Genomic DNA, 26,436 nt, shown 5'->3' on the forward strand with positions numbered 1-26,436 from the left:
GTCACAGTAACTCCTCCCTCTCGTCTTTGTCGTCACAGTAACTCCTCCCTCTTGTGTCCCTCTCTGTCCTCGTCTTTGTCGCCGCAGTAGTTTAGAGTAACTCCTCCCTCCCGTCTTTGTCGTCGTTGTCGTCGTCTTTGTCGTCGCTGTAGGGCGAGCGGGGCTGACGTACCTCGCTCTGACTCTGGTCTAAAGTCACATTTACTTCTCATCGATCCTCCTCACACAAAATGACACATAAACACCGCCATTTCCCGCCATTACGACGCCGCTCCCGCTCCGCCACCATCCTAAATAATGACCCGGGCCATTATGAGGCTTTACTTTAGGTCCATGCCACCGACAAACTGTTCAAACCCAACGACGAACAAAATGGAACGTTCTAGAAGCTACTAAACAGGAAGTAGATGTTTAAAGGCACATATTACTCTGTTTTCTCGTCACAAACAGACCTGGAGTTGTGTTTTGTTTTGTTTCATTCTCACATGTTTAACACAAACTCTGCAGATTTAGGCTGAGTTCTTCTCTCAAACTAAAAACACTCTGTTCCACCTTGTGATGTCATCATGTGGTGATACAGGAAGTGCTCCACTGTGTTTTTAAACTCCACACACCTTCATTTATAGAATCATTTGGATCATTTCAGGTTTGGGAATTGTCAATCTACAACTGAACTAAAGGTAAAAGGAGCTGTTCACTTTGAAAACTACCACTTGATGACATCACAAGGTGGAACAGAGCGTTTTGAGCTTTGGAGATGTAACAGACTAATAATAAAGTGTTACTGAAACATGTGCGAATGAAACAAAACACAACTCCAGGTCTGTTTTTGAGGAGGAAACAGCTTTAAGAACACGACTTAAAGCTACAAGAGTCAGTTTTGTGTGATATATTTTCCGTATTTACCGTATTTTCTGGACGTAAAAGGCTGAAACGGAAAACAGGAAGTAGTTTTCGCAACCTTAAACTAAACATTTACAATATTGTTCTAAATGAAATCAATTTTATGGTCATATAAATGAAGGGGAAATAAATAAGGGGAAATGAAATACGAAATGTACAAAAGAAAATGAGTCAAGTAAATTTTCTTCCAGGTATTACAACACAACAGTGTCATCTAGTGGTCAAACAAGTGAACTGTAATAAGTAGAACAAAATCCACTGAATTCTTCATCCTCGGTGTCGCTCCTGAACAACTCCACCAACTCTAGAGGAGGATGAAGCGCTGCTTACGTTTCCTCGTGGCTGTCGTACTGGTACAAGTCTAGAGCGCCCTCGTGTGGTGAAGATGTGACATTATAGATTTTAATAATTTCACATATAAGTCACATCTGAGTATAAGTCGCACCCCCGGATAAACTATGAAAAAAGTGACTTATAGTCCGGAAAATACAGTAGATGTCATTATTCTGCCTAGAATTTTCCACAGTACGGCATTAAACTTATTTGTTAGTATAAACCAGAGCACCTCTCCCTGTTCTAAAGTAGCCTGTGGGGTTCCACAAGGATCTGTGCTTGGTCCAATCCTATTTACTCTGTATATGTTGCCATTGGGAAACATTATCAGGAAACATGGCATTAATTTTCACTGCTACGCTGATGACACTCAGCTGTACTTATCAATGAAACCAAATCAGACTGATCAAATAGATAAACTCAGTGCCTGTGTGAAGGACATCAAAACCTGGATGACCTTGAATTACCTGCTCTTAAATCCTGAAAAAACAGAGGTCATTGTCGTTGGTCCCAAAGGTCAAAGAGATTCTCTGTCAGACCAGATAATCTCACTCGACAATGTGAGTTTAGCTTCTAGCCCTACTGTAAAAAATCTTGGAGTCCTATTTGATCAAAATCTCTCATTCACAGCCCATATAAACCTAGCTTGTAAAACCGCATACTTTCACCTGCGAAATATAACTAAAATTAGAAATATTTTACCTAAAAACGATGCTGAAAAACTCATCCATGCATTTGTTACTTCCAGACTTGATTACTGTAATTCTCTGCTCGCCGCCTGCCCCAAAAGTACTATAAAGTACTATAAAGTACTATAAGGAGCCTCCAGTTGGTCCAAAATGCAGCGGCCAGAGTCCTAACAGGAACTAAAAGAAGAGACCACATCAGTCCTGTACTAAAATATCTGCACTGGCTTCCTGTCGAGCTTAGAATCAAATTCAAAGTCGTCCTCCTGACATACAAAGCCCTAAACGGTATGGCCCCATCCTATCTGCAAGATGCTATTGTCCCGTACCAGCCAAACAGAGCACTCCGCTCTCAGAATGCAGGACTATTAGTGGTTCCTAGAGTGTCCAAAAGTACAGTGGGAGGGAGAGCATTCAGTTACCAAGCTCCTGTGCTATGGAATCAACTCCCTGCTGATGTTAAACAGGCCCCCACAGTCTCTGTATTTAAGACCAGGCTTAAAACCTTCCTCTTCGGTATAGACCAGGTTACATAGTGAGGGAGTTAGGGACAAACCCGGGATAAGATAAGCTGCAGTAGGAGTAACTAGCTGGGGGAAGTATGGCAACCTGAGCACTATCCTCTACTTTGCCCTATTTTCTCATCAGCAATGCTATTCACATGTTGTCCCCTGTCCCACTCCCCCTGTGGAGTGTATCTCTTTCAGATGCCCCGATGACAGTTGGACCTCCTCCTTGCCTGGCTCTCCTCCTCCTCGCCCGGCTCTCCTCCTCCTCATCTGGTCTTCCTCCCCCTCGCCTGGCCAATTTCTTGCGTTGTCTGATTTTTCCTGTTGTGTCTGATTTTTCCTGTTGTTTTGTTTTTTGTGTCTTGGCGGCACGGTGACTGAGTGCCATCACTCATGTCTCACAGCAGAAGGTTTGGTTGATCCCCGGGTCACCAGGCCTTTCTGTGTGGAGTTTTTCATGTTTCTCCTCGTGTCTGGATGGGTTTCCTCCGGGTACTCCGGTTTCCCCCATCAACCAAAACATGAATGCCCTTCGAGACAACTGTTGTTGTGATTTTGGGCGTTACAAAAATAAATGAATTGAATTGAATTGAAACTTATCTATCTCCATGGAGACAAGTAGCTGACACTACCAGGTCAGATCTGTGGAGCTGTGCATCTGCTCACAGTCTGAATGTGTGTTTTTAAGGTACTTTTATAGCAACTGAAACTAATGTAAATGATGTGTTTAATGCCCTACCGTGGAACATTCCAGACAAACCAATCATCTTCATGAGACAGAAGGAAACCGTTATGTGAATGATTCAAGCACGTTTGAAATATTCTAACTGAACTAAACTAAGAAAAGTTACACAATGAACATTTAAATGTTTATTGACTCAAATCCACTACTGTAGCCACAGCTGCCCCGGGACAGACCGACAGAAGACAGGCCGCAAATCTGCTCCATCGTTCACAGAAACACCAAACTCAAACAGACCGGGTGGAAAAGTGTCTTGCCAAAGGACACGACAAGAATATGTAGGTGTTTGGAGCGATAATTGAACTAGAAACATTCAGGTTGGAGTAAAAACGCTAAAATGGATGTTCTAATGCTAACGCTAATGCTAACGCTAATGCTAACGCTAATGCAAGACGTTAGATCCAGTTTCAAAATCAAAATTCTGACTTTAAAACAAATCAAACTTAACCAAAAATAATTAAAAAACACGCCATGACCCAACACGGCCTTGTTCTGCCTGTCCAACACCGACCAATCACAGACGAGTATCTGCATCAGGGGCGGGACCATAAACAACAATATAAATAATATAAAAAGCGTCAACAATAATAATTTTATATAAAAAAGCGACTTATCCACAGGGGAGTGGACAGGGGGGACAAAGGGGGCTGTTGTCCCGGGCCCCAGAGTCTCAGGGGGGCCTAATCCACAGGCGCCACATCAGGACCGATCATCGTCCACTATGGATCCAGGTCCGACCCAGACCACTGCAGGTCAAAGGTCAAACTCAGGCCACTGCAGGTCAAAGGTCAAACTCAGGCCACTGCAGGTCAAAGGTCAAACCCCAGTGTTATGTTAGAAATCCAGTCAACTATTCACATGGAAACAGATTATATGAGCCCATAGCCTCCTCCACCTGCTTCTACTTGTCTCCACCAGGGGGGACAAACCGGTCTCCACCACTCTCCATACGTCTCCACCCGTTTCCATCCATCTTAACCAGTCTCCACCAGTCTACACATGTCTCCACCTGTCCCAACCTGTCTCCACTCCCCTCCACCTGTTTCCACTTGTCTCCACCCATCTCTAACCGGTCTCCACCACTCTCCATACGTCTCCACCCGTTTCCACCCATCTACACATGTCTCCACCCTCCTCCACCCGTCTCCACACATGCATGTTCTGTATAATGGAGTGTATTAGTACCGTGGCCGTGCGGTGGGAGGAGCTGTGATGAACTGACGCTACGGCAACGAGGCTAAACACAAGAAGAAGAAAAGTCTCGACCAATCAGAGCCCAGAGAACGACCGGCGCACTGCAAAACGGACGATCTGAAACGGGCTGGAATTTTTTTTAATTTTTAATTATTTATACTTTAGATTTTTTACTTTTTTTGGACTTGTTTTTCTAAGTCGTTCCAATTTCATTCATGTCATTGTTTTCCCCCAACTGCTCCATTAAAGTGACAATGTGTAACTTTCTGTGGATAGAAAAAAAAACAAAAAACAAAAATCAACTGCATGACTCCATAGAAAGAGAAAGTTAAAGCCACACTTCGGAACATTCTCCATCAAGATAGAGAAGGTTTATGGCAAACTGTGGATTATAAGAAACAACATGTCCATGGAAACAAGCAGGAGGGTCAGGTTTGTGGAGATGCAAGCCCGCTCAGAGTGAAGATGCATAAACGTAACAACATGCTTCTAGTTGAGTATAATTTTGGCTGAAAGTTACACAGTGTGGCTTTAAGGCGACATATTACACTGTTTTTTGATCTTTGTTCTATCGTTTCTTCGTCACAAACAGATCTGGAGTGACTCAAACATGTGTGACTGAAACAAAACACAACTCCAGGTCTGTTTTTGAGGAGAGAACAGCGTTAGAACATGGATTAAAGCTGCAATAGTCCATTTTGTGTAATATAGCAGCTTTAATACTATGAAATAAAACAAAAATATTGACCAAAAAAGCCAAAATTCTCATCCAAAACCATTTAAATCGATCGCTCCGTTCTGAAATCGTCCGTTTTTCCAGTGAACTCCAAACTGTCTCGATGCAGAATGAGCAGAGCCTGTATTAGTAACCATAGCGATGTGGGGGCGGGGGGTGGGGGGTGGGGATACGCGGCGGCTCGTACGGCGGCGCAGAGACTCACCAGTCGTGGACGAGATGTTGACGTCGATGCTGATCTCCGGGATGCCTCCGCCCTTCAGAGCCGCCACGCAGGTGTAGGTCCCGAAGTCGGTGAACTTGAGGTCGATGATGTCCAGGTTGGTCGTCCCGGGGGAGATGTCGGGGTCGGTCTGAGTGATGACCATTCGCTCCGAGCTCCGCAGGGCGCGACCGTTCTTTAGCCAACTGAACGTCAGCTCCTCGGGGGGCGTGGCTTCAACCTGCGAGTCACAATGGAGGTTAATGAGGAGAAATGACAGACTGAGTAAAGACGTGGACCGAGTGAGTGTGACGTCACCCACAGTGGGACAGTTCTTATATAGAAAGTGAATTGGAGCCAGGAAGTGCGCCCGTGATCACTTCCTGTTTGGAGCATGGCGGCGGTTAGCAGGTTAGCTACGTCCATTTATATAAACAGTCAAAAACACCTGGCGACACGCGTCAGTGAATCAGTGAAAAAATGTCTTTCATTTTTGTTTTTGCCACATTATTTTTGCATAATTTTCCTGCACAGCTGTGGACGATCAGAACAAAATCAGATCACAGCAGATATAAATGTTTACACGACATTTTAATAATCTGATAACTCCACAAATCAGATTATGATCAGGTTTTTGAGATGCGAGAAAACAGGGACAGGGACCGCTTTAAAAACACAGGGAGGGTCCAAATGAGGTCTGAACCAGGTCAAAATCAGGTCTGAACCAGGTCAAAATCAGGGACAAAATCAGGTCTGAACCGGGTCAAAATCAGGCCAAAAATCAGGTTTGAACCAGGTCAAAATCAGGTTAAAAATCAGGTCTGAATCAGGCTAAAATCAAATAAAATAAAAAATCAGGTCTGAATCAGGTCAAAATCTGGTCAAAAATCAGGTTTGAACCAGGTCAAAATCAAGTCTGAACATGGTCAAAATAAGGTCTTAACAAGGTCAAAATCATGCCTCAACCAGGTCAAAATCAGGTAAAAATCAGGTCTGAACCAGGTTAAAATCAAGTAAAAAAAATCAGGTCTGAACCAGGTCAAAATCACATCTGAACCGGGTCAAAATAAAGTCTGAACATGGTCAAAATCAGGTCTGAACCAGGTCATAATCACGGAGAAAATGACCAACACAAAGAGAGGAGCGAGGTTCGAGCCTACAGTCTGCAGAGCCAATATGTAACTTTAGAGAAGTGTAACGTCATCGGCATTCCATGGAAACAGTTAAAAAAACTATACTTCGGAACATTAGATACATCTTATGCCATATTGTGGAATATTATAGCCAAAGGACCAACATTTCCATCCAGGACAAACAGGTAACAGCATAAGAACAGGACTTAAAGCTACGAGAGTCCACTCAGTGTCATTTAAAGCTGCTGTTTACATGATCGTGTGGCTGATCTTTACCTGGCAGGAGATCTTGACCTCTCGCCCGATCTGGATGTTGTCGTCGTTGTGGTAGGGGTCAGGGGTGATCCAGAACCGGCCTTTCTTCAAAGCTGTGAAAGACATGGACATTAGGACCGTCTCAAAGTCTGTGACATTTAAAAACACGTCTCTGCTCCTCAAACTCGCCGCAAGGACACGAAAACTCCTCGATTGAGTGGATTTTATAGAACGGGCTGGACTCAGAGACTTTGTTACTGGTTTAACTTTTGTAAATTTGTGGAGAAACTTTTGGAGATTGTTTGACCCGAGACCCGAGAAACTTTCCAGTTTCAACAGCGACTCAAAACGATAAAAATGTGTGAGACTTTTAAAGACGCTGTGCCTGAGTTTTAACGTTTAAAAACATGAAAGTCACTGAGATGTGTCGAGTTTGAAAAGACCAAAGACAGAGAGACAAACAGAGAGAAACAGAGAGAAAAGAGACAGAGAGAGAAACAGAGAAAAGAGACAAACAGAGAGAAGAGACAGAGAGAGAGAGAAACAGAGAGAAGAGAGACAGAGAGAGAAACAGAGAGAAGAGAGACAGAAAAAAGAGATAGAGAGAATCAAACAGAGAGAGAAACAGAGAGAAGAGACAGAGAAAAGAGACAGAGAGAGAGAAACAGAGGGAAGAGACAGAGGAGAGAGAGAGAGAGAAACAGAGAAGAGACAGAGAATCAAACAGATAGAGAAACAGAGAGAAGAGACAGAGAAAAGAGACAGAGAGAGAGAAACAGAGGGAAGAGACAGAGAAGAGAGAGAGAGAAACAGAAGAGACAGAGAATCAAACAGATAGAGAAACAAAGAGACAGACAGAGAGAGAAACAGAGAGAAGAGACAGAGAGACAGAGAGAATCAAACAGAGAGAGAAACAGAGCGACAGAGAGACAATGAGAGAAACGGAGAGACAAGAGAAAGAAACAGAAGAGACAGAAGGAGAAACAGAAAGAAGAGACAGAGAGAAGAGAGACAGAGAGAGAGAACCAGAGAGAAGAAACAAAGAGAAACAGAGAGAAGAGACAGAGAGAGAAACAGAGAGAAGAGACAGAGACAAGAGAGACAGAGAGAATCAAACAGAGAGAAACAGAGACATACAGACAAAGAGAAACGGGGAGAAGAGACAGAGAGAAGAGAGAGTCAAACAGAGAGAAAAACAGACAAAGAAACAGAGAAGAGATAGAGATAGAGAGAAACAGAGACAGAGAGAAGAGAGACAGAGAGAGAGACACACACAGACAGACAGAGAGAGTTGTGGAACAGAGTGTTTTCAGTCTGAGTGGACCTCAGCCTAAATCTGTTTGTGTTAAACGTGTGATTTTATCTTTCGCTTTTCTCCAAATCTGAGGAAATGAAACTGAAGCAAAAATGAAACACAACCTTTTTACAAACTAAAATCTTCCATCTAAAATTCAAGTTTGATTGAAACAAACAAAAACCCCGGAGTCGCCCCATCGTCACGGCGATTGTCGTGGCCCCGCCCCCTGAGCTCACACCGCTCCAGAGATAAAGAAGTGACAGCGCCACGGAAACATGTTCATCCCTCCGCTTCTCTCCCTCCGTTTCACAGGGGAAGTTTTCCTTTTCCAAAAAACAAAACCTGCGTGACACTTTTAAGAAAGGAAATGGAAGAAGAGAAAAAAAACAACGAGAACCAAGAAGATGTGTCCAGACCTGACAAGAAAGAAAGAGGGAGAGAAAAGGGGGAGAGGGAGAGAAAGAGAGGGAAAGAGGGGAGAGAGAAGAAGGAGAGAGAGAGAGGAGAGAGAGAGGAGAGAGAGAGGAGAGAGAGGGAGATAAAGAGAGAGAAAGAGGGGAGACAGAGAGAGGGAGTGAGCTAGAGAAAGGTGCAAGGAAGAGAGAAGGGGAGAGAGGGGGGTGGGGAGAGAGGGAGAGACAAAAAGAGGGAAAGAGCGAAGGAGAGAAAGGGAAAGAGCAAGAGAGGGGGAGAGAGAGAGGTGGTGAGAAAGAGGGAGAGAAAGGAGAAGAGGGGGAGGGAGGGGGAGAGAAAAAGAGAGAGTAAGAGGGAAGGAGGGGGAGGGCGAGAGACAAAGACAGGCAGAGAAAGGGTGCAAGGGAGAGAGAAGGGGAGAGAGGGAGAGAAAGAAAGGAGAGGAGGGGGGGAGAGACGGGGGGTGGGAGAGAGGGAAGGGGAGAGAGAAAGAGGGAGAGGGAAAGAGAGAGAGGGATAGAGATAGACAGAGAGAGAAAAATAGAGAGGGGGAGAAAGGGAGACAGGGAGTGTGAAAGAGTGAGAGAGAGCAAGAGAGAGATAAAGAGATAGACAGAGCAAGAGGGATAGGGAGAGAGATAAATGGATGACAGACAGAGAGAGGACGGTACAATCCCCCAGGCGGGACCAGAGACGTGCCTAATCATCAGGAGGTGCGTGTTAGCATGCTACTACTTACTGGAGAGTTGTGAAAACAGTTTATAAACTCGACGCTAGACTAAACTGCGAGCCACCGCTAACTTTCAACGACCGTAAACCGTTAAAACTGAACTAACTGTTTTTCACGTTTTTTAAAAGAGTAAAAATCAGGTACGCCGCGTTTCCGTTTCCAAATCCAAAGCCCTTAAACCCCACGTTAATCTGCGGCGTCGCCTGGTGCCACGGTAACAGCGTGTAGCGTGCAGGCGGAGTCGTTAGCTTCGTGCTAGCGCCGCTGAAACCGCAGACTCCATCGTGACAAACGGGGCGAGGCAGAGCGGCCGCCGAGTCCTGACAGTCGGAGAACGCTTTTGTGTTTCTGTGACATCGTCTGCGGAGCGGGACAGTTCTCCTCTCCTCCGCATCAGCGAGAGGAAGCGAGGGAGGAGGAGGAGGAAGAGGAGGAAGAGGAGCAGGGGGCTCAGTGACAGGTGACAGCAGATAAACAGTGGGATTAACTGCTCTGTGCTTCTTTAAAACCCACTCTTTTGGCTCCTCTCACGGTGAAATACTGACGACAAGAGGCTTTCAAGATGGTGAGTCTGGAGAGAGTTTGATGACAGTGGAGCGCCGGGATAAAATACGCTCCGGAGAGGAAATGTTCACGGAGCGGCAGGTGGAAGAGCGACGCTTCACTGTAAGAAAAGATTTAAATCAGACTTATTTCACACTTTTTCACCGTGTTCTGCTCGTTTCTTCTCATTGAGAATCTGAATTGCTATTTTCAAGACGCCATTTTGCTGATCGACCCTTTCACCTCCGCCCACTGTGACACGCCCCCTGTGACACGCCCCCTGTGACACGCCCCCTGTGACACGCCCCCTGTGACACGCCCCCTGTGACACGCCCACTGTGACACGCCCCCTGTGACACGCCCCCTGTGACACGCCCCCTGTGACACGCCCCCTGTGACACGCCCACTGTGACACGCCCACTGTGACACGCCCACTGTGACACGCCCACTGTGTGAAGAAGAAGAAGAAAAGGAAGAGGAAGAAGAGGAGGAAGAAGAAAGAGGAAGAAAGAACAGGAGGACGATGAAAAGGAGGAAGAAGAGGAGGAGGAGAAAAAGGAGGAAGAAGAAGAAGAGGAGGAGGACAAAAAGGAGGAAAAAGAAGAAAAGGAGGAAGAAGAGGAGGAGGAAGAAGAAAAAAGGAAGAAGAACAGGAGGACGACGAAAAGGAGGAAGAAGAGGAGGAGGAGGAGAAAAAAAGGAGGAAGAAGAGGAAGAGTAGGAAGAAGAAAAAGAGGAAGAAGAAGAGGAGGAGGACAAAAAGGAGGAAAAAGAAAAGGAAGAAGAAGAAGAGGAAGAAGTGGAGAAGGAAGAAGAAGAAGAAGAAGAGGACACGCCCCCTGTGACGTCCGCTCTTCCTTCTCCAGTTTTATTTTCTTAATTGTTGATACTCGTAGGATTCTGCAGCGTCGCGTCGTCATTTTGGTCCAAATGTATAAAAATGTGCTGCTCTAGTGTGATGTGCATCTGTCCATAGGGGGCGCTACAGCATGAGGCGCTTTAGTGTGATGTGCATCTGTCCATAGGGGGCGCTACAGCATGAGGCGCTTTAGTGTGACGACGTTTATGGAGACGTCAGCTCCACTGGACACCACAGTTTTCTTATTTCTTTTATTACGTCGTTTTAGTTGAATATTGTGATTTAAATGTGTAAATTATAACAGAATGATCCACAGAGATGAGAACCATAGAGACTCAAGCTCAACAGGATGGATTTAAATAAATGTGGTGCTCAGACTGACGTGCGTTCGAGACTTTTAGCTTGTGGTGTGCCGTCTCTTCGCTGCCGTATCCCACTGCAACGTTTGGACTCGGAGATTTTAAATATCATCCGATTCTCCTCGTGTCTGTGGTGAAAAACCCTGAGTGTGGCTTTAGAGAAACAAACGCTAAAGCTAACCCGACGTGTCCTCCATCAAACCAACCTCCTCGTTTTTCATTTATAACAATCTGTGATAATAACATGTTTTTCCGACACAATTTCTCCAGTCAAATGAAGCTTATCAAGGCTAACAGTTATAGCGGCTAATCTGGAGCTAATTTCCAACCGCGAGTGTCATAGCAACCAAAGAGCCAATCAGGAGCGAGGCTGTTGGAGGTGACGCCCCTTCCCGTTCCACACCTCTGGTTTAACAGGGAGCGGGCGCTTAGCAACGCTGTCAATCAAACCTGTTGCTAACGCTAACGGGAGCGACGTCGGGGAAAGAAGGACCTGATTTGTCTGTTATTAATGTTCATATCTTGATTTATGAACAAAATAGCAAAATAAAAAAAATAGAGCGGGTTAATACGAACATTTAAGACCAAAATGACGAGTTTCACAGCAACAAGTACAGAGAGAAAAAAATAAAAAATAAAAAAAAAATACTCAAAAAAACAAAAAAAATTACTCAAAATAACTAAAAAGCAAAAAACACCCAAAAATAACAAAAAAGAACTGAAAATAAAAATAAAAACCCCAGGATCATGTAGAGGGTTAATACGAATGTTTAAGACCAGAATGAGTCTGAAGCAGCAGAGACAGAGAGAGGACACAAAAAACAAAAAATAAAGTCAAAATAAAAAAAAATAAATAAAAAAAAAACAAAAAAAACCCTCAAAATTACAAAAAAAGTTTAAAAATAAACGAAAAAAAAACGAAACTCAAAATAACTAAAAAAATAAATAAATAAAATAAATAAATAAAATAAACTCAAAATAAAAACCCCAGGATCATTTAAGACCAAAATGAGTCTGAAGCAGCAGAGACAGAGAGAGGACACAGTTTTTCAATATAAAGTGAACTGGAGCCAGAGTCGATTACTTCCTGTTTGTAACGCGGCGCTAACAGGTTAGCTATGTCCATTTATATAACAGTTTGGATGTAGAATGCCATGTTCCAGTTTGTTTGTCTAACGTTATGATTTTTAATTGTTAAATGGGCCGTTAAAGGAACAGTAACTTTTAAACCCGAGTGAGGTTTTCGCCGTCGGGTTCAGCGTCGGTCTGAGAGGAAATGGCTTCATTATTGTCCATTACACGAGCGTAATGTCTTATTGTGAGATTTCCATTTTTAGACGTGGTCCCTGAATGCAGCAGCAGTCTGGATAATGAGGTTTGAGGACACTCGAATTGCGCCCCAATCTAATATGTTTTCATTTTAGTCGCAGGAAATAAAACAATTTTGTAAAAAGCCATTTGTTCAACTTAGAGAAATTAGCAGACGCAGACTTAAAACACGCCTCGTTTCAAAGTTTACTCTGCCTAAAATCAATAAACTCTTAAACATGAGTGCCATTGTTTTAAAGTGGAGCAGCCTCCCACACAGACGCGGCTGGTACAGTCACTCGTGGACACACTGTACAATGCTTTGGCAAAGAAAAGAAAACAAAAAAATAGACAAATAGAAGCGAGAATCAAGGTTTGAGTCGTTTTACCGAGTTTGAATTTGACATATATTTAGAAAAAAAGTATTTGGAAGAAAAATCCAGACTGAGTTCTTTGTGTTTTTTTTATACAGATACAAATAGCGTCTCCAAATGAAGCTCGTCGAGGCTAGCACTTATAGCGGCTAATTTGGAGCTAATTTAGAGCTAATGTCCAACTGCGAGTATCATAGCAACCAAAGAGCCAATCAGGAGCGACGTTGTTGAAGGTAACGCCCCTTACTGTCCACACCGCTGGTTTAACAGGGAACGGGCGCTTAGCAACGCTGTCAATCAAACCTGTTGCTAACGCTAACGGGAGAGACCACGGGGAAAGAACACGCCTGATTTGTCTGTTATTAATGTTCAGATCTTGATTTACAGACACAATAGTGAAATTTAAAAAAAAAAATAGAACGGGCCAGTACAAACATTTAAAGATCAAAATGACGAAGACCGAAGTGCGCTCATGCTCACTTCCTGTTTGGAACGCGGCAGCTAGCAGGTTAGCTATGTCCATTTAAATCTACAGTCTGTGGTTCAGAGGTAAAAATCGCAGGCTGTGATTGGCAGATTGTGAAAAAAGGGTGTTCCTGGTTGTATTTACGTCGTCGCTAGCTCGTTAGCCCGGTAATGTTTGGTTTTGCTTCCTGCCTAAATGCGTTTTGATGTTTTTTGTGTTTTTGTTGTTTCTGTTTTGATGTCTTTTTCAAACTTTTGATGACGAGTGAACGCGTCAATTTTTGTAGCATGAGTCAAAAGACGCAGCTCTTAAAGGTGCACTATGTCACTTTTCTGTTAAAGTGTCAGCCACCGTCCACGATCACTTCCTGTTTGGAGCGTCGCCGCGGCTAGCAGGTTAGCTTTGTCCATTTATATAAACAGTCTATGGTGTCTCTTCAAATGAACAAAATTTGTTTTTCCACAGTGTGATGTTTTTCCTTTATTATTTTTTTCTGATGACAGCGGAGCACAGGGCCGAGCCTTTAGGGGGCGCCACTTCAGTGCCACATATTTATATTCAACAACATCATCACAACCACTTATGAAAAAAGGCTGAAAATTCTAGAGGCTCAACAGCGACAACCACGAGTACAACAGAATAAAAACATGTAAGGAAGAGGAGACTCATAAAAAATGTTTGTTTTTTGTCTTTGTTTCTGGGGCATTTTAATGTTCCATTTGACTAAAGTGACTTATATTTATTAAGTCTTTATGTCATTAAATGCAGAATTGGATAGAGCCAAACGATGTACTTAAGCAGAGTACACTTACTTCAAAATCACATCACTCAAGAACAAAGCAGTGATCCAAGAGTCACATGAGAGAAACAGCCTGGACAGAACATCACATTTATAATCATCACATTTATAATCATCACATTTATAATCATCAGATTTATAATCATCAGATTTATAATCATCACATTTATAATCATCACATTTATAATCATCAGATTTATAATCATCAGATTTATAATCATCACATTTATAATCATCACATTTATAATCATCAGATCATTTGAACTGAACATTAAATAAGAGGATTTTAGGATCACATTATTTTTATGTTTATTTTCAGGCTTTGGATGTGAGACTTTACATAAATGCACCTATGAATGAGTAGAGACGCACAGAGACCGACACCAGTATCGGGTGCCAGTATCGTACTCGTCAATGGGCTGCCGATACCAAGAGCCGATCCCACTGTATCTGTGCCTCACGGCTCTTCTCTCCACAGAGCCGCTCTGGACATAAACCTGCACATTAAGCACATTTCTAATCAAATGTGACTGTCACAGGAAATACACAAATATTTAGGACTAAAGGTTTTAATACTTCACAGAGGACATGACTCTGTCCCTCTGAGGTGTGTCCTGCAGGTCCACCTTCCTGTCCTTCCTGTCCCTGATTGGCTAATCCACCTGTCAGTCACACCCATTTGAAACAGGGAGAGTCACCAGTGACCAGACTCACATCAGTAAAGTACTGAAGGAGCGAGTACAACTGAACATACGTGCTCAGAATACTATGAGTAACTTTATCCTGGTACAGTTACTTTTTCAATTGGAGATATTCAGAGTAAAGTGACTTTTTCAAAATAAAATAAATAAATGACAGTATTTGATCACACAATGTCGGCTTGGACGGCACAGTGTCAGTGAGAAAGGAGAAAACAGCTCTTTCCTTTTTTAATCAAATGTAAATTAATGCAGAACAAACCATCTTAAAAACGTGGAACAATAGACCTAATTAGTAAGCTTAGTGCGCTAGCTAGCTCAGTGTGCATCAAAGCTAACTGTCACTTTTATTAAAATCGGAAAACATAAAATAAACAAGCTATTAAAATTCAAATTAACTAAAATAAGGACAACCCCATTATTTTTACATGTAGAATACTGCAGTTTGTGGGGGTGTTTTAATATTTATAATGCCTCAAAGTTAGCATTAGCGTTAGCATTGAGACACAAACATTACATTTATTTGTGTAGTGTTAAACATGTTCAGTGACATCCACCGGCAGCTCCTTGTCCACTGCCTCATCTTTAAATATTTATTCATTGTAACGTAACTCGACAAAATCTTCATAGAGATACAACTGGACAGGAAGTGGCGACGCTAACAGTGAGGTTTAGCGGCGCTGTTTTCCACAGAGCAGATCATGAACTAACTCTTAACATATTTCTGTACATCCTTCACTGAGACGAGTTACTAAGAGCATTTCACAGGAACGCTAACAACAATTAACCTGCAAACTAGCGTTACTTCCGTGTTTGAGCTCGATCAAATTGGTTTATAATTAGATGCAAAAAGCGCATCGCCGCTTCATTTCGACCTTAAGAGCTGCTTTTACTACATGTTATTAAATCTGTACTGCGGCAAAACAGATTCACTCCGGCGTCTTTAAAGAAAACTATTAAAGTAAACATTAAGTTCTTAAGTTGTACTAAATTGTATTAGCAAACATTGACTTCTGTTAGAGCGACGTTAGCCTCGACACGCCCCAGGCCAGGCGGCGTGTCGCTGTGCGCCGCTAATCCCACAGAGACGCAATAATAATGGACAAAGTGTTTCTCTATCAGATAATGCACAAATCAATTATTTTTCCCATTCGCTCGGAGATTGGGGTCAGCGCCGTCGCACCAGAGCCCACCTCCGCCCACCTCCGCCGCCCACACCCGAGCATTAAGTGGATGTAATATGAGGTCATTAATTAGGCCGCGGGAAAAAGAACGCAAAGTAACATGACAGGAAGAAGATAAGAGCGTTTTATTAAGCGCTTCATACGGGATGATCACTGCCACGGACCAAGAGCGAGAGGCTAACAGAGGGCGGCGCTGTGATGCTAACAGACAGAGGGCGGCGCTGTGATGCTAACAGACAGAGGGCGGCGCTGTGATGCTAACAGACAGAGGGCGGCGCTGTGATGCTAACGGACAGAGGGCGGCGCTGTGATGCTAACAGACAGAGGGCGGCGCTGTGATGCTAATAGACAGAGGGCGGCGCTGTGATGCTAACAGACAGAGGGCGGCGCTGTGATGCTAGCGGACAGAGGGCGGCGCTGTGATGCTAACAGACAGAGAGCAGTTATGTGATGCTAACAGACAGAAGGCGACGCTGTGATGCTAACAGACAGAGAGCAGTTATGTGATGCTAACAGACAGAAGGCGACGCTGTGATGCTAACAGACAGAGAGCAGTTATGTGATGCTAACAGACAGAAGGCGACGCTGTGATGCTAACAGACAGAGAGCAGTTATGTGATGCTAACAGACAGAAGGCGACGCTGTGATGCTAACAGACAGAGGGCGGCGCTGTGATGCTAACAGACACAGAGCAGTTATGTGATGCTAACAGACAGAGGGCGGCGCTGTGATGCTAACAGACAGAGGGCGGCGCTGTGATGCTAACAGACAGAGGGCGGCGCTGTGATGCTAACAGACAGAGGGCGACGCCGTGATGCTAACAGAGGGCAGTTCTGTGATGCTAACAGGCAGAGGGCGGCGCTGTGATGCTAACAGGCAGAGAGCGGTGCTGTGATGCTAACAGACAGAAGGCGGTTCTGTGATGCTAACAGACAGAGGGCGGCGCTGTGATGCTAACAGACACAGAGCAGTTCTGTGATGCTAACACGCAGAGCGCGGCGCTGTGATGCTAACAGACAGAGCTCATATTTTTCACTGACTGATTCCTGCTTCCTCCAAATTCCAAACCTCTTTTTCCACAAGTTTTTCATAGCATAAATATTAAAAGTAGAACGTTCTGGGGTTTGCGGTGAATTCAGTACACGTGTGGACGAGGCAGATGAGGCGACGTGAGTTCAGCGGGAGCTTTGGGACGGCGGCGAGGACACGGCTCACTTTAAACGAGGAGTCTGAGTGACAAAATGTGAGGAAGTTGAAACAGTTGTAAACAAAAATGTAAGATATGAGTACTATTACTTTAAGAGGAGGTATTTTATTCTCCCTTTGCTCTCTGTGCTAAGCCCCTCCCCCTTCAGAGCACTGTCACAACACAATCAGCTGCATCCCACTAATGAAACTACTGCACATCACGTCAGGTTTGTGAAGTCGTAGTGCACAGATTTGTATATTTATTTAAAAAATGGCTGGTGGTTTGTGGTTTTGCTTCGTCTAGAATGACCTGGCCGCTCGTCTCCATGGAGTTTAATGCCATACGGTGTGACATTCCAAGGAAAATGTTCAAATGGAGACAAGAAGGCGGTGAATCCTCCTCCAGAAAAGTTACAGAGTGAATCTTTAAGCAGCCCTATGATAAAAATCCAGCTGGAATCGCACCGCTAATGAGTTCAGTGTGTTTCCAAAGCGACTGCGAGGCTGTGAGGTCGTGTTTCCGTCAAACTCGAGGTCGGACTCAAACGTCACATAAATGTTTCATGACCTTTGCCCTCAAAACACGACTTCACCATTTGTTCTGGAGGTCGACGCCGCTTCTGCCCACACCCTGTTCAACAACGACATGAATATGGAACAAAGAGCGACGCTGGAACTGTTAACTCTTTATTATCTGTAACATCTCCAAAGCTCAAAACGCTCTGCTCCACCTTGTGATGTCATCAAGTGGTAGTTTGTCAAGTTAACTCCTCCTTTTACCTTTAGTTCAGTCGAGATAAGAGACAACTCCAGGACTGAAATGATCCAAATGATTCTATAAATGAAGGTGTGTGGAGTTTAAAAACACAGTGGAGCACTTCCTGTATCACCACATGATGACATCACAAGGTGGAACAGAGTGTTTTCAGTTTGAGAGAAGACACTAGATTTGAATTAAAAACGTTTTGGCTCATTTCTGTCCCATCTGACGTTTGAAAGTTGAATATTTATCAAACACGAGTCATAAACATCAATCCACAAAACACATGATCAAAGCTTAAAGTTGCACTGTGTAACTTTTCATGGAGATATAATTTCTTTCCCTGATATTTTACAGGGTATGGCATTAAACTGGCCACGTCACAGGTCAGATCTGTGGAGAGGCACTCGCCCCATTCGTGTTTTTTTTTTTTTTTTTTGTAGTATTTAAAACACCAGTGATGAAATAAATCAAAATAGATAAGTTTAATGCCACACTGTGGGACAGAGCATCTCCACGGAAATGAGGGATTAGAAAAGTTACATATTGCAGCTTTAAATGAGCCTGATTTAAATTGAATATGTTTTACAGTGTGTGAGGAGGGGCTGGCTCACTGCCTCCACCGTCTACAATTTCTCCACTGCCTCCTTTTTTTTCCTTCTCCTCCCCGTTCTCCGCCAACTCCACCATCTCTCTCCACTGCCTCCACTTTCCCCACCTTCTCCAATTTCTCCACCTCCATCGCCTGCACCACTTCCTCCACCTCTTCCACTCTCTCCAATTTCTCCACTGCGTACAATTTCACCACCACCTCCACTCTCTCTCTCTCCAGCGCCTCCATTTTCTCCACCGCCTCCACCTCCTCCACTTTCTCCACCGCCTCCACCTCCTCCAATTTCTCCACCAACTCCTCCACCGCCTCCACCTCCTCCACTTTCTCCCCAGCCTCCATTTTCTTTACTTCACCACCTCCACCTCCTCCACCACCTCCACTTTCTCCACCAACTCCACCTCCTCCACCTCTTCCACTCTCTCCAATTTCTCCACTGCGTACAATTTCACCACCACCTCCACTCTCTCTCTCTCCAGCGCCTCCATTTTCTCCAATTTCTCCACCTCCTCCACTTTCTCCCCAGCCTCCATTTTCTTTACTTCACCACCTCCACTTTCTCCACCGCCTCCACCTCCTCCACTCTCTCCACCGCCTCCACCTCCTCCACCGCCTCTGTGATAAATATTGATTTGATTTCTCTTTGCGGTTAATAACGTAATTGAAACTCAAGGTCGGCTTAGCTCTTTTACAGACTCGACTCGCACTGAACTGTGTCGTCATGGAAACCGAGCAGCACGGATACCAAACCAAACAAAATTATTAATATGAACTTGTGACAAACCTTGAACAGGACTAAAACTGAAAAAAGCAGCTGCCGGGGGAACGTTTTTCTCTCTTAATATTTTTCAACTGGTGATTTGAAAATTTAGAAAGATGTGAGTTTGGTCCAAACAACAGCAGTTTAAAAATAAAATAGAGAAATAAAACCCCCAGGATCAAGTAGAGCGGGTTAAAACGAACATTTAAGACCAAAATGAGTTTCCTGGGGTTTTTATTTCACTATTGTGTCTGTAAATCAAGATATGAACATTAATAACAGACAAATCAGGAGTTACCTTCATCAGCCTCGCTCCTGATTGGCTCCTCGGTTGCTATGACACTCGGGCAGAATTCTAAATATGAAAACGTAGCTCCAGATTAGCCGCTATAACTGCTAGCCTCGTTGAGCTTTACACACTTCTTTTTTTTATTCTAATATTTGTCATTTATCTGGTCTCCTCAGCAGTGACATGTGGGCGACCGTGGCTCAGTTGGTAGAGCGATAACACCCAATGATTTTTAACTTGAATGTGGAAAACCGCTGTATAAAAATGGGTTAAAAGTCCAAAAATCTCAACTTAAAATGGGTTAGCCTTTAGCTCAGATGCTAGTTTTATGCTAATTATCACCTGAAATAAAACACCAAAAGATTTAAACGCTCAATAATCACTTTTAATAAGGCTTTGACCTCATGACAATGCTATTCATAATGTGTGTTTTTGAGCGCTAATGCTAACCGCTATAGAAAAAAACAGACGGGACAGGCTGCGTTGCTCCAAAACGGTCTACTTGAGTTGCTAAGTGGATAATAGCATTAGCATCGAAAGCCACGTCTATTAATTATACGTCTATGTATTGATCTTACTCGGCCCCGCCCACTTTTAGCCTCTTGACGAGACTGAATCACATGATCTCGGTGGTGGAACTTCGCGTTAATCGAGAATTAGAGAAGAGTTTCAGCGCTAAATGATGATCCGATTTCTCTGGGAGACTTTAAAACGTCTCGGCCAAATAACCCCACCCGAACGACTGCGGTGGCGCCCACGGCAACGGCGAAATAAGACGAATAGAACGACGTTAGCTACCAAAGCGCTAGCACGTGTATCTGCACATCCCTGGCTCATTTTTCACGTCTACTCTACTTCTCAGCGGGTTACGTCCACCGCTCCTCCTCGGCCTCTTCCTCCGGACCAGATGGACAGAGCCGGACTCTTCCTCCACCTCCTCCGTCCTCCTCCTCCTCTTCTCAAGGTTAAACCCGGATAAGGACTCGACATGCTAACACGGTTCACCGCTCCTCCTCCGTCCTTTTATGCCCACAGGAGCGGCGCCATTACGAGGACCACTCAGATTAGCATAATGATCGTACAAGTCGATGCATCTGCACAGGTAAACGGAGTCTATATGTTCCCCGCGCGTCACTGCGTCCGAGAGCCAATTTAAATCTCCAAGTCTCTCCGGCTTCTCTCTCGTTTTCAATAGCGTCGCAAATCACGGCCTCCATTTTGTTTAGAGACGTTTAAAGGTCCAATATCGCACAAAACTGACTCGTGTAGGTTTAATCCATGTTCTAACGCTGTGTCCTCCTCAAAAACAGACCTGGAGTTGTGTTTTGTTTCATTCACACATGTTTGAGTCACTTTATTATTAGTCTGTGACATCTACAAAGCTCAAAATGCGACGTTACACCTTGTGATGTCATCAAGTGGTAGTTTTCAAAGTGAACTCCTCATTTTACCTTTAGTTCAGTCGAGATAAGTGACAACTCCAGGACTGAAATGATCCAAATGATTCTATAAATGAAGGTGTGTGGAGTTTAAAAACACAGTGGAGCACTTCCTGTATCACCACTTGATGACATCACAAGGTGGAACAGAGTGTTTTCAGTTTAAGAAAAGACACTAGATTTGAACTAAAAACGTTTTTGCTCATTTCTGTCTCAAAAAAAAAAAGTATATTTATCAAACACGAGTCGTAAATATCAATCGACAAACCACATGATCAGAGCTTAAAGTTGCACTGTGTAACTTTCCTAGTGGAGGGTCTGTCAGCTGCTCGTCTCCATGGAGATGTAATTTCTTCCCGTGATATTTTAGAGTGTATGGCATTAAACTCGTCCATCTCCGTTAAAGCGAGCCGGGTGCTGCTAGATGGCCACGTCACAGGTCAGATCTGTGGAGAGGCGGCCCCATTCATTCCTGCATCACCACACGATGACATCACAAGGTGGAACAGAGTGTTTTTCAGTTTGAGAGAAGAACTCAGTCTAAATGTGCAGGGTTTGACTGTTAAACTGAAAATCTTCCACACACAGCTTTACACTTACACGTCTCCATGGAAACAAGAGGGTCACATTATACCAGGCTATGTTACAAGTCAGGTCTGTGTTAAGGCGAGCCCTCTTTGCCCCTCGTTTTTTAACTTTAACATTTTTATCCATAGAAAACAACAAATAATTGAATAACCGGAAGACGCAGTTTAACGTCATAGTGGGGAACATTCAAAGCAAAGCAAAAATATCTCCATGGCGACAGGCAGGTGGCTGACTCCAAGAAGAAAAGTTACATAATGCATCTTTAAACCTAAACAAAACCTAACACTTTCACAGATTTGAGCTCACATTTTGAAGATCATTGAGCAAAAAGACGAGGTGAAAGTGAACGTCCTCGTCTCGTCCAGTTTTGCAGGTAAAGTTTGTTTTTGTTTTGTTTTTTTTCCTACAGACGCTAAAAACGGCACAAACCTGTGGACGGCTGAAGCTGATTGTTTGGTTTATGACGCCACTCGGATGCAATCAAGAAACTCTGAAACGCCGAATGTGTAAATCTGTCTAAAGCGTGAGTGTCGAAATCTGTGTAGATCTGCAGTTTGAGTCCACCTGGAGAACGGCTCGGACTACAGCTCCGACCACGGCTCCGACTACGGCTCCGACTACGGCTACAAACACTCGACTGACCACGGCTCCGACCACGGCTCCGACTACGGCTCTGACCACGGCTCCAAACAAGGCTCTGATCCTGGCTCACGGCTCTGACCACGGCTCCGATCATGGCTCCAAACAAGGCTCCGACCATGGTTCTGAACACGGCTCTCAATACGACTCCGACTACGGCTCCGACTATGGCTACAAACACTCGACTGACCACGGCTCCGACCACGGCTCCGACTACGGCTCTGACCACGGCTCCAAACATGGCTCTGATCCTGGCTCACGGCTCCGACCACGGCTCCGATCATGGCTCCAAACACGGCTATGACCACAACTAAAAACACGGTTCTGACCGCGGCTGCGACCACAGCTCCAAACACAAATCCAAAGACGACTCCAAACGCGGCTCCAAAAACGACTCCGACCGTGGCTCAAACGCGGCTCCAAACGCGGCTCCAAACGCGGCTCCGTCCACAGAAAAGCGGCACAAACCCGGGCCGTGCTTTCCTCTGTTGCCTCCTGAGTGTTTTCCAAAGCTGATTTGATTAGGCCGGCTCACGTGTCGACTCACACGCTGACATCTACAACGCCGCGTCATCCGTGTCCCACACAAACACAGACTAAACATGTGCAGAGAGGAGGGGGTTCAGCCAGCGCCAGGAACAGCCGGGTTTTAATCAGAGAAACTGTGAAACATCTACGGACAAAACCATTTTTTCATTAATCGACTTGAGAAAACCACTAAACGACTAATTTTACGCCATTTTCTGATCTGTTCTAATGTTTCCCCTGTTTTTTTATCTATATCTTTATGCACATTTTGTTACTTATTGTCATAGCAACACCAACAAATAGCATATGGCCTTTTGTTTTCACCGGCTGCTTTTACGATGGACGTTATGGGGTAATTATGGAGTATTACCATAAACTGTGTAAAGAAGTGGACGAAGTGAGTCTGACGTCACCCACAGCGTTCAGCTCCAGAGAAATGAAGCTCATGGAGGATAAAGCGGAGAAAGAAGGACCTGATTTGTCTGTTATTAATGTTCAGATCTTGATTTACAGACACAATAGTGAAATAAAAACCCCAGGATCATGTAGAGGGTTAATACGAACATTTAAGAGCAAAATGAGTCTGAAGAAGCAGAGACAGAGAGAGGGGACAGAAAACAAAAAATAAATAAAAAAATAATAAAAATTTACTCAAAATAACTAATAAAATAAATAAATAAATTACAAAAAAGTAAAGAAATAAACTTAAAATAACATTAAAAAATACTCAAAATAACAAATACAAAAACAAAAAAGCAAAAAACACCAAAAAAAACCCTCAAAATGACAAAAAAAAAAAAATAAAATGAAGAAATTACTCAAAATAATAAATAAATAAATAAATAAATAAATAAATACAAAAAAGTAAAGAAATAAACTTAAAATAAAATAAAAAAAATACTCAAAATAACTAAAATACAAAAAAGCAAAAAACACCCAAAAAACCCCTCAAAATGACAAAAAATAAAATAAATTACTCAAAATAAATAAAAAAAATAAATAAAAAAAATTACAAAAAAGTAAAGAAATAAACTTAAAATAAAATAAAAAAACAAACAAAAAAACAAAAAAGCAAAAAACACCCTAAAAACCCCTCAAAATGACAAAAAAATAAATAAATAATAATAATAAAATAAAAATTACTCAAAATAACTAAAAAGCAAACCCCCCCTTAAAATGACAAAAAAAAGTAAAAAAAATAAACTCAAAAAAACAAAAAAACAAAACTGAAAATAAAAATAAAAACCCCAGGATCATGTAGAGGGTTAATACAAACATTTAAGACCAAAATGAGTCTGAAGCAGCAGAGACAGAGAGAGGAGACAGTTTTTCAATATAAAGTGAACTGGAGCCAGAGTCGATGGAGCAGGAAGTGCGTCCATGATCACTTCCTGTCTGGGACACATGGCGGCGTCTAGCAGGTTAGCTATGTCCATTTATATAAACCGTCTATGGACACTACAAGGAAAAAAAGTAAAGTTGCGCTACAATAATAATCCCAAGTTAAATCATAAGAAAGATATTGATTCACGGGTTAACCTGCGTTCTTAAACTTTGACCTTTGACATCAGGGGAGGGGGCGCTGCCTTTGAATAATTTATTTTGCTTCTATTCAACAAGTCAACAATAAAAACTGAACGAAGTCTGAATCCAAGTCTTTTTTTCCAACAATATTGCAGCGTTATCGCCCAAGAATCATCGACAAAATCTTCAAACTTCCAAGAAAAATGTTGAAATCTGCCGTTTTGAGCGTTGGAGCGTTGAGGAAACTCGCCAGCAGCAGAGCGTGTTTTTGATTATGAATCTTTACCAGCGCTGGGCTCAGTTCTCCTCATCACAGAAGCTAAACGCCGCTAAACTGGGACAAACAACATGCAGTTCTTTGGCTGTTTTAGCAGAAACACATGAAAACAAAATGTCTGACCAGCTGTCCGCTTCAACGCGACTCCAGACGTCCACCACGAGTGTGACAGGAGCTGCACGGACACGTTAGGACAGTGTCACAAACATGGAGGGAAAAAAACAACATGGCGTCTGCAGGATGTCACTGAGAATCTGCCAGACTGGTGGAACTGCAGAGGACAGTGCAGTAGTAGTAGTTGAAGTAGTGGTACTAGAAGTAGTAGTGAGCTTCAGTGAGATGAACTGTTGTCATAGCAAAAAAAATAACAATTCAGACCAAAACATTTTATCTTTTGAATGGTCAAAAGTCCCCAAAATGGCACCTGTAACAAAAAACTTAAAACAAACTAAAACTGTTAGGACAAATTGTTACTCGTTCCCTCCTCAAAAACAGACCTGGAGTTGTGTTTTGTTTCATTCACACATGTTTGAGTCACACTTTATTATTAGTCTGTAACATCTACAAAGATCAAAATGCGACGTTCCACCTTGTGATGTCATCAAGTGGTAGTTTTCAAACTTAACAGCTCTTTTTACCTTTAGTTCAGTCGAGATAAGCGGCAACTCCAGAAGCTGAAATGATCCAAATGATTCTATAAATGAAGGTGTGTGGAGTTTAAAAACACAGTGGAGCACTTCCTGTATCACCACATGATGACATCACAAGGTGGAACAGAGTGTTTTCAGTTTGAGAGAAGAACTCAGTGTAAATCTGCAGGTTTGTTTGTGTGTTAAACGTGTGTGAATGAAACAAAACAAAACTCCAGCTCTGTTTGTGATGAGGAAACATTATGAGAACATGACTTAAATCTTTTTTTTGTTTAATATAAGACCATAAACCTGTAAAAAAATTTAAATTTCCAAATGTGGCTGTGTCTGTTAAACTGGATTCCAAACTGTCCATGTGTTCTGAAGCCGAGTCATTGACCTGTGAAAGTGGATGAGCTGAGCCCTCGCAGGCTTTGGCGAGGAGGCGACTTTGTGCCAACCTCCTGCTGCAGAGTGGGCCAAAGCCTCAGGCCTGAGCCGACGGACCAGACCGCACCAGACCGCACCAGGCCGCACCAGACCGCACCAGACCGCACCAGACCGCACCAGGCCGCACCAGGCCGCACCAGACCGCACCAGGCCGCACCAGGCCGCACCAGACCGCCCATCTGCTGTGGAGACGAGCGACCACGAACACACCACCACCGAGAGCTACAGAGAGCCAACGAGAACGCCGAGGAAAACAGCAGCGAGAATGGCAAGACGAACAGCAACAACAACAGCAAAGAGAACACCAATGGGAGCACCAAAGAGAATGCCAATGAGAATGTCAACGAAAACGCCAACGGGAACGTCAAGGAAAAGGCCAAGGAGAACACCAACGAGAACGCCAATGAGAACACCCACCAAAATGGCAACGAGAACAACAAGAGAACGCCAACGGGAGCACCAATGAGAACGCCAACGAGAACACCAAAGAGAACGCCAATGAAAATGCCAATGGTAACACCAATGGGAACGTCAAGGAGAACGGCAAAGAGAACATCAGCGAGAGCCAGAAGTATCAGAAATCAGAAACTAATCAAAGTTTCCTCTCTTCCCCTCCTCGTCATCCCTCTTTACCTCCTCTTTACTCTCCTCTTTCCTCCCTCCTCTCTCATTCTATCCTTCCACTCCCTCTTCCACTGTCCCACCTCTTTCTGTCTCTCCTCCTCTTTCTCTCCATTCCTTTACCCTCTCTCATTCTTTCTCTCTTTCCTCCCTCCCTCTTCTTCCTCTCCTCTTCTTCTGAGAGTAATTATATGTCGGCAAGGTACAATTGTAGCTACAGCTGCCCCGGGGCGGACGAGCAAAGAGGTGACTGTCATTATGTGCCAAAAGCCTCTTTGACTGACGGGTTGGTAGAGGTATTTTTACCCACTAACTTCCTGTATTTTTGTGTTTTTCTTATAAAGTTTTTTTTTCCACAAACTGACACTTAACTGATATAAAACTGATAAATATTGACCACAGGTTCTATC

The 26,436-nt window shown here is 43.5% G+C and overlaps 1 protein-coding gene across 1 annotated transcript in view; it reads right to left on the reverse strand.

The window, feature by feature from the left end:
* Nucleotides 1–26,436, reverse strand: part of LOC117392581 (MAM domain-containing glycosylphosphatidylinositol anchor protein 2-like) — a 324,052-nt gene that overhangs the window by 130,455 nt on the left and 167,161 nt on the right. Inside the window, exons 7-8 of the mRNA XM_033990674.2 lie at nt 6,715–6,806; nt 5,309–5,546 (exon numbers count right to left, since the gene is read on the reverse strand). Of these exons, the coding sequence (XP_033846565.2) occupies nt 5,309–5,546; nt 6,715–6,806 (330 nt within the window). The remainder of the gene's footprint in view (nt 1–5,308; nt 5,547–6,714; nt 6,807–26,436) is intronic.

The sequence above is a fragment of the Periophthalmus magnuspinnatus genome, chromosome 24 (assembly GCF_009829125.3).
Source record: "Periophthalmus magnuspinnatus isolate fPerMag1 chromosome 24, fPerMag1.2.pri, whole genome shotgun sequence".
Classification (NCBI taxonomy): Eukaryota; Metazoa; Chordata; class Actinopteri; order Gobiiformes; family Gobiidae; genus Periophthalmus; species Periophthalmus magnuspinnatus.